Source organism: Molothrus aeneus, chromosome 8 (genome assembly GCF_037042795.1).
Source record: "Molothrus aeneus isolate 106 chromosome 8, BPBGC_Maene_1.0, whole genome shotgun sequence".
In the NCBI taxonomy this organism is placed as follows: domain Eukaryota; kingdom Metazoa; phylum Chordata; class Aves; order Passeriformes; family Icteridae; genus Molothrus; species Molothrus aeneus.
Genome location: NC_089653.1, coordinates 6201530 through 6213695, shown reverse-complemented (window position 1 = coordinate 6213695; position 12166 = coordinate 6201530). Strand labels below are relative to the sequence as shown.

Genomic DNA, 12166 nt, shown 5'->3' with positions numbered 1-12166 from the left:
ATGTCTCTTTAAATGTAAATTTAGCTTTCCAACAGAGACAGTATCACCATGGTAACAAACACAAGAAAAATAAATGTCTCTTAGAGGAAAACCACTTTTTATTTTGTATAAACATATTCCATATAAAATAAATTATGCAGCTACGGAATTATTGTATATACAATCTGAGACAGTAAAAAAGAGTGTAAGTCTTTTCCTGGAATGGTTCTCTGAGCTAGTACCAAACATAATTGCTTGCAGTAAAGAAATGTATTGTATACTTAATTTCACATGCTGTGAACTAGGGCTCTCATCTTTCAGTTTGCTCTAAATGGACTGGAATGCTGCAAACTTCAGTGGAGCGGCAGGCAGGCAGCAGGAGTTTACAGAACTGGAGCCTAAAATGGCATCTCTGCCAGGTAATTTATATTACAAATGCTCTGCTGTGTGAATTTCCTCTGCCCAGTCTACCACTGGAGAGGTTTCTTATTCAAAGAGCACAGAAGCAGTGCTTTGGATTTCTGCTTTCATTGAATGAAAGGAAGAATGCTTTCAGGTTAGGCCTGTTTCAAAAATAAGATTGATGAGTGGTGTACATTAAATTGTTCACAAATTCTTCTCTACCTCTTCCTGCATCAGTAACCCCCTACAAAGGTCAGTGTGAGGAGACACCCAAGATGGGCAGTATCATTGTGAGAATTTTTGCATGGTTAAAAGTAACTTCTTTTTACATTGTCTGCTTTCTCATTTCAGCAAATTTCATAGTATACAACTATAGCAACTGTTTCCAAACACTGTCTTTGTTGAAATGTTCACAATTGTTTGTTTTCCCTCTTTCTTTCCCTCCTTTTGGCTGTGTGTGGTGTGTTTGAAGGCTGCAGGGGAGTGAAGTGGTAGGAGGAGGTGAGGAATTCTGGTGGAACAGAAATCATCCTGCATTTACCTGGCACGTCTCATCTGAATAAGACATTAGTTTACACAGATTAAGCTCTTTCTTCTTTCTGTATGGCAGGCAGGGAAACTGTATTATCTGCACTTAAAAATATGTTTAAGTATTAATTTCTTCTAGAGATTGTGCCAGTGACTTTGGCATGTCATTTACTGTAAGAGGCAATAGGAATGGTGCTGAAACTGTAGTCTGCTCTTTCCCTACCTTAGCTCTGAGTGGCATGTTCAGTAGCATTGACATCTATCACTTTGGATATTGCTCTGTTACATTTCTTGAAGTCAGAAGAGTAAAATTGAATGTTTTCAGCAGTGGCTTGGGCAGGACTTCATACAACCTAGCCTTCAGAGAAACATAGAGCAGTCAGTTTCAGGAAAATATTGGTTTTTTGTGTGCAGACAGTTCTGCAGGAAGTGTAAAACTAATATGCAGAGATGGATTAACTAAGGTATCAGGAAGCGATCAGCTTCTCCGGCATGTCTCAGCCGGCCAGAGCACGACTTTGGCAAGAGTACCTGGACTGGGTTACACTGTGGAACATCTCGCTTGCTGTCAGGCCTTGGGCAGCAGCTGGTAAAAAAGATGGGTAAGGAAAGAAACAAAAGTAACAAGGCGGACAAACACTAATCCTTCACGTGGATCTTCCTGGTCATCTGCAGTTGTGGATTAACTGCATGTAGCAGTCTGTGTGGCCCATCTAAGGACGTGACCTTAAACCCTCTGTGTTTCTGAGTGCTGTCAGCAGGCACAGAGGAGAGGCACCTTCTCGTAGGAGCCCAGGGGCGGGCTGGCCCCACGCTGTGCTCACGGCAGGGCTCCACCGCTGTCCCGGGGTGCCACAGCAGCCTCAGCCACCCCTCCAGCACACGAGTGCCTCGGCACGCTCCGGGGCAGCAGGCCAGCCTGAGGTGACTTCAATAAACCACACGGATGTTTGGGCTTACCAAACATCCTACAGCATTGCGAGCACACGGGCAAAGACCAAGGCAAGTGGTGAGCATCCCACCCCTCTTATTGCTAGAGTTGGTCACTGTGTGTCAAATAGGGGTGTGAGAAGGGGAGAAAGGTGCCTTACTGCAATCTTAACGACTTCTATCTGTTCCTCTCTCTTCCAGGTGCTTTGCAAAGGCTGTATCCGTGTGGGGGTCTAGGATGGCTGCCCAGACAGGTCCTGGATGAAGAGGCAGGAGCAGGCAAACACCTTCCCCAGGCGGCCGGCCCCGATCCCCTCACGCCGCCCCGAGCTCTCCCCACGGGCCCCGCTCCGCTCCCGCCCCGCCCGCGCGGCCGCACGGCGCAGGCGCGCAGCCCCTGAGCCAATGGGGCGGGCGGGGCGGGGCGCGGCAGGGCTGCGGCCATTGCGGCCCGGCCGGCTGAAGGGACGCGTCGCTGCCGCCGCCGCGATGGTGTCCTGGATGATCTCCCGAGCGGTCGTGTGAGTGCCGGGCTGGGGCTTCGGGAGGCTGCTTATTATCCGCGGCGGGCATGGTCCCGATGAGCGGCGGGCAGGGGGCTGCGTCCCTTTTCTCCTTCCCTCAGTCTCCTGAGGCGGGTGCGCTCCCCGCTCCCCTTGGGGGTCCGTGTCCCTGAGAGTCCTTGTGCTCCCAGAAACTCCCGCAGGACCTGCACCGGGTTGTGGTTACCCGTAATGTGGGTCTCCTGCTCTTAGGGCACGTTCCCCGGGGCTGCGGAGCCAGCCAACTCGCGCTGCTTGTGCCTGGCACGCACGAATTGCAACCGTTGCTTGTAAATTGATCCAAAGTAACCTATAAAATCTCGTAACTTTTCCTTTTTAACTTCTAGCAGAGTTGAGAGGACTAGAAGAGTGCTTGCGAGTGTGAGATGGCGGTCTGTGCTGAGTGTAGCTTATCAGCTGAAGAGATAGATGGGCAGTGTTGTTGTGTACTGCCCTTCATAAACTCGAGTTTTTGAAAGCCAAAGAGACAAACTTTCATAGGCGAGAAGCTTCGTGTTACCTGTTGTGTAAGTTATGTTTGAGAAAGAGTAAACTGCAGTGACACCTCTGATTTTTTTCCGTAGGCATTGCACTGTTCGTTCCTGAAACTGATGAGTTACCGTGTTCATTTGAATGTCATAGAGTCCCTCATAAAGGCTGAGTAATATTTGGGTAGCAGAGTCTTCCTCATGCTCCTTGCTGGATAGCGAGGATAGTGACTCTGGGGTCCCCAGTGCTTATTGGGTCGTTTGAGCGGAGATTTGCTGTGTGTGAGTTTTTGCCAGGCAAATGAAATGAATCTGCTCACAAAGCAGTCCAACAAACATCCGAATTAGCATAAAGTACGAAGCAGGAGTGTGTGACCCACAGCAGGGCATAATAGGATTGTCCTGTTTTGTTGGTAACAGATATCCCCCTTAAGCTGTCTGGTGTAATTTCATCTGAAAGCTTTATCAAGTTTTCTCATACTTTCTCATACTGCCACGTATATTTTCCTGCTGCAGCCGAACCACCTAGATAAGTAGCAGTCCTTCTCCCTCTTCCTGCCGTCCCTGAGACTTGTCACATAATTGCAACTTGCAGAGTAGAACATCACGTTCCAGAATTGGCAAAGGACGGCAGAGGTTTCGAGGAGAGTCTGTGGGAGGAATTGCTGTTGCTGCACTTTGTCAGTGTGGTCTTCCCATAGGCTTTACACGGTGCTATAGGCGAGAGGCATAGTCCTGCTTTCTGTGCATCAGATGGAGCTGCTCAACCTGTTTCTGCTTTGTTACATAAGAGCACCAACCAGAGAATTCTTACTTTAACTACTTAGACTGTGTTGGTTTCAAGGGAGATGGCAGCAATGCTGAGTACCTTCATTTCTGATGACCAGATTGTTCTGTAGTTGGTTGGGTTTTCCCCCCTGAATTCCTAAGGGTTGTTTTTGCATAAGTTCAAGTCTTTTATAAGCCTAACTCAATAGCACAGGGAATGAAGAGAACAGCTACTGTTCTCCACAGATTTATTGCAAAAGGCAGTAAAGGATAATGTACTGTGCAGTTCTGTGGAGTTTGGTTTCCTTGTTGCCATTGGTCACTCATCTGTGTGCCCTAATTATTTTTGCTAAAAAGGGAGTCCTAAATATTATTTATAAATCCTTTCCACTTTCTTGTGTCCTTGTTTCCTAGATGTGGGATTTAAATAGTTTGCCAGTGTTCAATTTCTCAGGAAGGTGAAAATGTTCAATGAGAACTTGGACAGCTTTGAGATTATGGTTTAACTTTGCTAATCAAGCAAAATTCTTGTGGAAACAGAAGGTGAGAAGTAGCACAGAAGTAGATGTGGTATGACATGAGAGGTCATCAATTTCAATAGTCTTTAGAATGTTCTTGTCCTGTTTTCTCAGTGTCCATTATCTTCCTTTTTTTTGATCTGTTTTCCTCTGGTCTGTTCCCAGATGTATCTATTTCAGCGACTTTGAGTCTCTGAATTGTGTGTTTGGAGTTTGGAAAGTGTGTCCTATCCTTCCCTTAGAAACCCTAAGAAACAGATTTTTAAATACTGTGTAGCTGTGGAGACCTGAGGCTCTTTGTTATGTAGCATTTGGATTCTGGTGTGGTGACAGTCCCTAGCAGCCTGTCATCTTCACTGGTGATGGAAAGGAGCAGCAGTTTGTCTGTCTGTGGCAGAGTTCTCCACTCCTGACGGACGTCCTCTGTTTCAGGGCCAAAAAAGCAGCAAAATATGAATGTGTAGGTGTGTCGCAGTGCCCTCTGCTGACTTCTGACGTGGTGGGCTTGTCCTGACATGTGTGTCCCAAGCAAACTGCCTCCTGATTCAATTTGAGACTTTGCAATTTGGAATTCATTAACTCCTCTAAAATACTTTGGTTAATGCTTCAAGGAACTAGGGAATGGAGCTAGTAGGGAATTTGAATTCTTAATTGCGTGTGAATTGTCTTGAGGAGTCATGCACAGGAAACAGGGAGTGGTGCAAATTCACTGTTCCACGTAATTTCAGCAGAACTTTGTTTTAATGAAATCTTTTCCCTTTGCTCTATCAGTGCTATTATTCTTAAGTATTTAAACTTATGAAATACCTTGTACTAATTGCATATCTTTATGTCAAGAAGCAGAAGACTTGAAGTGCACAATTAAAACATCTTTCCATTTTTCAAGTTCTATATCAATTGAGTTCTGTTGTAGTAAGTATAGCTCATTATTATTTCTAAAACACACTGTTGCTGTTGCAACAATTTTTGGAATGTTTACTGCACGATTTTTCCTTTTTTTTTCACATAACAAAACCAACAATAAAATAATTTAATTCATACTCTCAGAAAACGTGTTGGAGTGGAACATCTTGTTCTCAGTTTTTGATGGTGGAAGTAATTTTTTTAATTTGGGACTGCCCATCTTGTTAACTTCAAATAGAGCTTGTGCCTGACTTTTCATCCACTTGGATTGCTCATCCTTCTCATTTGTAAGGTCTGAGTGATTGTGTACACATCAGTTGCTGAGACAGTATTTAATAGTAAACACACTGAATACTTGTCAGTCACAGCCTGGTATGGATGAGATCAGACCATCCTCTTGTGCCAAGCAAAGATGTGAAAGCATCCTAAATACCAAGTAGATGGCCATTTTGTTCTTGCAATCTGTTAAAGCAGACTGTCTGCTGTAATCTGTTAACTTTTTTCCCTCCTCACTTATAAATGCAAGTTCCCCCATCTGTGTTGCTTTGCAGCACGCTCTCTCCCTTCATGTTTAAGTACGTGGTTTGTTTCCAGTTAAGTAGGTCAGCATCCGTGAGTGGTGGAAGGAAAAGTTGCAGTGTTCCACAGAAGGATGGATTTGGGTACTAGTAGTAGCTTTCTTTTTGCTTGTGTTTGTAATGTCTGTCTTCCCCACCCCAGGTTTAGAGCCTTGCAAAAATTCCTTGAATCTGATATTAGATTATAAATAAATGCTTGAAACTGGGCAAAGACTGTCTGGGGGACACAGGAGGTGACCTGAAGCTAGGTAGTAGTATTAGTCTCTTTCAGCTTTTGCTGCTTTACAGATTGGAGCTGTTTCTTTAATGGCAGTTTCCAAGGCATTATCTTACTCTACTTTTGTTGCTTCTGTTGTTTGACATTTCCAGATGTCCAGCTGCCCCTAGAATTACTGTATATGTGAGAATGGGTTGCTGAAGCCATAGCTTCTGTGTTGATTGAACTGTTGTCTAATACCTGGCTTAGCATGTGGATCACATTTTATGTAACTGTGTATGCTTTGACTGTAAACCTAGACTGTGTCTTGTTCTTGGAATACAGTTTTTTTTTAAATTAAAAGCATAAACTGCAATAATATTTACCCTCTTGTGTGCTAATCAACATGCTGTCACATGTCTTAAAGCAATCCCAGCTCATGGGATGGAATCAGGTAACAGTAACCCCATGTGTGTAAAAGGAATAGCTATAGCTCAATAGCCTGATCTTCAAGGCAGAAGAGCCATTTGTGGCAGAGTTTCTGTGACTGTTTGTAGCCTGCTCTCTGGCACAATGGTTGCAGCTGAAGTGTGAAGGATGTTGGCTGCTGTTGGATGCTGAATTTCTGACAGTTTTCTTTACTTTAAAGGCCTATAAATTGCTGCTGCACCTGTGGGGAAAAAGGAGCTGCTGTCATAGTGTGAGTGAGATGTGCTGCAGTGTCTGTCTCATCACAGAACTGCAATGAATTGGTGACTGTGTATCAGTTATCCTTGGCATTTCATGCTAAACAGGTCTCACTGCCCCTTTGCTGGGAGGGGCTGTCCTGTCCTCCATCCTCTCCTCATTCACTTTCCACATGATCCAAACTCTGTGACCATGGTGTTTTGTCAACTAGAATGAAAATTAGTGTTGCTAGAAGTTAATCTTTTGTTAGTTGCAATGAACTGCACCAGCTCACGCTGCTGTTGTGTAGTTGCTAGGTAAGTGCTGTGTTGAGAATTAAAGATTGCAGGACAAAACCAGCATTATTTTAGGCTTTAGGGTATGGTTGAAGCATGCTCTGAAACCGCATTCTTTGCTTTCACATTGCTGCTTATTCTTTCTTATGAATCTAGTTCCAGTAATAACAGTGCAGCTGTTCTAATCAAACAAGGTGTCAGATTTTTTCAAGGGTTTTCATTTTCATGGGTTGAAATCTGTAAGCATATGTAAGTCTAGGGATTAAGTGTATTGTCCTGACTGTGTGAAAGTTTAAAATCATTTACGTAATTAAGCAGTGAAATCATCAGAACTCTTCTCTCCAATAGTTCAGCTTCTCAGTGAGCTAATCCTAATATATACAGTAAGAAGTTTCTGCTTACTTGTATGTGACTTGTAACACCTCTTGAGTTAGTACAATGCAAAATTTCTGTCTCTGACAACTGGTAAGAAAGAAGTGTCCCTACTGCTTGTCTGGCACACCTTGCCTTAAATCAACATTTGCTCTGCAGCCCAGCTGCTCTTTTCTGTGCCATGTTTACAGGATGGTGGGAGTGCAGAGCGTGCGTGCTCAGGTGCCCAGCCTGTGGCAGGCAGCTGGACTGGAGCTTCCTCAAAACAGCTGGAGCACGTCTAGAGGTGTCCTGTGGAGCCTGACATTCTTACTTCATGGTCTTGGCATGTCCTGTGATACAAAATGTGCTGAACCCCACATGTGTGTCCTCTGCCTTGGAGATAAAAAAATACCAAGAACTGCATGATCTGGCACAAAAGGATGTTTCTAATGAAAACAAACAACCTCCCCTCTTGCAGTGTCCCACAAAGCAATGTCTGCTTAGAGCCAGCACGTTGTAGGCTATTGAGCCCTTCTGCAGCCTGGACAGAATGCCTTGTCTTTCCTGGGTTTGTACATAGAGGCAGCTCCCTATATGTAAGGCTGAGGAAAATCCTGAGCCAAATTCTGATTTTTAAAAGAAAAAAGCTGCTTTGACTCAATAATTTTAATCTTTGATAGAAATCATCTTGGAAATGTGTGTAAAAACATGTCTAGCAAAGTCCTCTGTTCCAGTGTTCCATGTGCAAAGGAGCTTTCTCTGAGCTTTTTTTAGGTCCTTTTTATTCTGCTTTTGAAATTCCAAAATTTTGAAACCTGTGAAAGTGCTAGGTTTATACAGAAGAAAATATTACATCTGCCAACAGTGCAATCCCTCTGTTGGCAGGACCTGCCAGACTAGATCACAACAGTTTACTCCAGGACAAATGAGATGAGGTGTGCAGGGTCTAGGCAGGAAAGGTGATTGCAAGTTTTTTGCTGACCAGAATGACTTCAAACATGACTGGCCTCAGTGGCACAGAACAACCAATCTGACAAGATGGTTTTTATGTGAGGGAAATAAAACACCCCACAGAGGCTATCTCTGCACTGAGCTTCTTGTCAGCCATCTCTGTTGCTTTGCTGCTCAGTTTATCACTGACAAAATAATAGGGTGTTACTTCTGTTTCTCTTGTGTTTCCTAGCAGTCTGCAAGCAACAACATGGAGGTGGGTTTAACTTAGATGAATGTTTGCTCTGTGTTTATCATCTTTGGAACATTACTCATGCATCCCAAAGACAGTTGGAACTTGTGTTTGATGTTGGAAACTAGGTGCAGTTTGTTTCAAAAGCCTGCAACCTGGCTTTAAATGCAAGGATTTCCCAAGCAGAATTTTTCCTGATATGAGAAGCCTGACATAATGCTGTACTTTTTTGTGTTAAAGCTGTTGGAACTTCCAGTGCTCAAACGGGAAAATCAGAAAACAGTTTGTGCTTGTGCCTTCCTAGCACTGTCTGGTTTTGTTATTTCCTCCCCCCACCCTGTTTTGTAACTCATTGATCACAATTATGGAAAGGAGAGTCAGGAAGATGGTCACTAGCTTAAAGATATCCTGATTAGTTTTTAAGTATGATAACATCACCTTAAACTAATATAAAACCCCCAAAGAATTATTACTTGGCTTTGTGCTGTCATTATTCACTTCTGTCTGCTAATCTTCCCCTCCCCCCAGATTAGGGTTTTGTTCTAGAATGCATCATTGCCTTTATAGATGTCTAGAAGCATGTATGGGATTACTCAGTTGCAGTGTATTTAGTGTGAGAATGTTTTAGGAGCTGACCTATTCAAAATTTTTAACAGTGAACAGCTTATGGTTCACTTGGAAGACACTGTATCCACAGAAACATAAAATATATGTTTTACATGGCTGCTTTGGCAGTCATTAATTTGCTGTAGTTGCAATGTAAACAGTGTTGGTTTCACTATTCTACTTATAGAACTTTGAGGGCTAATTTTTCTTGTCTAAAAGTTACCCTTGAATGGTTGAGACAAAATGCAATTTACGTTTGTCTACAGAGGATAATGTGAATTGGGCAAATTATCCTACATTTGCATTTGGAAAATAACATTTCTGAAAAGGCACACATTTCTTTTGTGTCTTCTAGTTTCTTAACCCATTTACATATAACCAGTGAAACATAATTGTGTTAAAAGAATTCTCTCAGAAAATTATTTTTGTTAATCAGCATAGTGTGTTTTATTTGTTTTTGAGAGCAAACTCCCCAACCTAACCCTCAAACCAATTAATGCATGAGTCTAAACAAACCTCAAATTATTTGGGTTCAAAAGGGAGGAAATTAAGATCTTTCAGCACTGTATTTTTGTTACTAGTAGAACTGCATAAATAAAGTTGGTAGAGATTCTGCTTGTCAGCCTGAGCTTGGTGTCTAACAGAATCTTCAGAGTTCTCTCTACCAGGTATAATTGAGGAAACACATTACTTGGGAATGGCAAGTCCAGATGCTGCCTCAACAGCATCTGCCAAAGACAAAGTTCATAGAAACCTTTTCCTGTGTACAATGGAAAGGTTTGTTCTTTGAATGCTCTAAGAGGCTTCAGAAGAACATTTCTGGGTCATAAGATTAACAGGATTGTTGGAAAATCAAGGACCTTAGAGCAAAAAATAAAAATGTGTGTAACTTTGGATGATTAAAAACAAAAGCACCAGCTGTCTGGGGTAGAGATAAGACATGCTTACTTTTATTTCAAGGGTTGGTGTTATATGGTTCCACTTACCCTTTTGCTCATTTGTGGTGTTTCTGTAGCATTTTTTGGGAGAGGCAGCACACTGAGGCTGGTCTCTGATGACACCTTTGGGTTCAACAATGTGTAATGATTAAGTAGGACGTTTCTGAGCCTTTGGGTTATGAACTTCACTTTTCTCTCTGGAGCCACCCAGACACATTAATATTCCACACAGTGCGACCTATAGCAGCATGGACTTTTTAATGCAGCCCATGTGAATGGGTGGTTACATGCAGTGTGGTTTGCCTTACCATTACAGACAGTTCAAAAATGAAATGTGGTTTCCCTTGGAATAAGCTGAAACAACTTTTATTTGGAGCCACTCCTATTTTAAATGCTAGTTTCCTATAGCCAGTTATTTTGATGTTGATTAATATTTCCAAAAATAAAGATACTCCTAGAGCAGCGAACAATAACTGTGGATTTTAACTTGTGAAATTAGCTGAAGTCACTGTCAGACTTGATATAGGGTGAAAACCAAAGCTGAAAAGGTAAGAATCCGAGTGGAAATCCATTTTTTGACTATGGCATTTGGAGGTGTTAGAGGGAGTAAGCCTAGGCCATAAGTGATGGCCAAGCCTGCAAGAGGAACTCCAGTGGAGCAGTGAAGCCACTTGTCAAAGCTGAATCAAGCTTTAGATTTGAAAAACAGTGTGTGTTTATATGTGGGCTTCCCATTGTGATTTCTATAGCTTGATTGAAGGTAATATAACTCAGAGTAAATATGCCCAAATTAACTTGAATAATTAAAAAGCTGGCCTTGGATCCTTTCAGGCAACCACATTTTTTTTTTCTTCCCACAGCAGTGAAAGAGATTACTGCCACCTAAAACACTGAGTTATCTTGTCTTGGGACTTGCATACCTTAAATGAGTGAGGCTGCTTCAAACATGAAGCACAATTGCTGTAATGAGAATGTATTCTGCTGGGCTTTTTTGACTTTTATTCTAGGGATGTGGTGTCCATGTGTTTTTGGCAAAGTTTCTTTTTTTTTCTGTCACCTGCAGAACTTCTGTCACTTAGCTAGTATTGCTGCTCTTCAGCTGTGCTGCATTACTGCTCCTATTCCAATTTTGTGCTGGATAAAATATTATCTTTGTATGCAAATCTGCTACCTGGTTATTCCACCAGGACTGAGACCTCTGAGGTTTCCAGGAACTGAAGCTTTAAGACTGTTAAACATGTTTAAAAATGTGCAGGACTTGGCAGTGCCAAGATGAGTCTTTGCTTTGCTTTCTTTATGCTAGCTTTGGTTCTCCAAACACCCATCTAACTTTCCTTGTTTCAAACTTTGCTGTGGCACAGAGCAGAGAAACCTTTGAGAAGTGGCTGCTGGCTTGACACAAGTTACTGAAGTTACTGTAAGGAACAATTTTCCAATATACCATTTCCAATATACACATAGATTACAATGGAAGGTGTTCTAAGGTGTCTTCTGGATTCTTCTCCTTGGTATGAAGGATGTCATGTTCTTAGACAGAAATAAAGACCTAAAAATTTGTAGAAGCTTCCAACATAATTTTGGAGACACTAGGAACAAACCAAAGTAGTATAAATAAGAGAGCTGGTAATTTTTAAAATTAAATTTAGGGAAGCCAAGAAACTACCAAGTGTATTTGTAACTTTAAACCTCATAACAGAATGAAACATCTCATTCTAGATCTGTAATGTTCCTGTTAATCTTGTTCAGCACATTATCTGCATTAAATTACCCACGTATTTAGGAGCTCTCAGAAGCCTCCTAAATGGAGAGGATCATGTTGCTCATGAAAACTGCATGTGTAGGTTGTAGTACCTCCAAGAGCAGTGAGTGTAAAGAACTTTTTCCAAAGCAAGGAAGCTCATAAGTGTGTTTCTCTGTCATCTGTCAGTTACCTTTATTATGTAAACTCTTAATGTGACAGTTGCTTTGAACATGCATGTAGGTATCAGCTTTCATCTTTAAACTTACAATTAAGACTACAATTTTTTTTTATCTTGTTCACCTGCTTTATGAAATAAGTTTATTCATGCATATACTAAATGAAAATAGAAATTATCTCCTGAAAACTGGGCTTGGTTTGATGTTCTTGAAAAAATGAAAAACAGCGAATCAGTCAGTTTTTCTTCTGACATCATTAATCCAGCCATCAGTCCTTGCTGATCATTAGAAGAAAAGCACAGTTCAGTGCAAGGACATATCTTTTTCTTTGATCAAAGTCATGTGCAAGGCTGTCCTAAGAGCTGTCTGAGAAA

General features: G+C 42.0%; 1 protein-coding gene across 1 annotated transcript in view; it reads left to right on the top strand.

Moving 5' to 3' along the window:
- The first annotated feature begins 2290 nt into the window (after positions 1 to 2290).
- Positions 2291 to 12166, top strand: part of REEP3 (receptor accessory protein 3) — a 37454-nt gene continuing 27578 nt past the window's right edge. Inside the window, exon 1 of the mRNA XM_066554786.1 lies at positions 2291 to 2360. Coding sequence (XP_066410883.1) covers positions 2329 to 2360 — 32 coding nt within the window. The 5' untranslated portion in view covers positions 2291 to 2328. The remainder of the gene's footprint in view (positions 2361 to 12166) is intronic.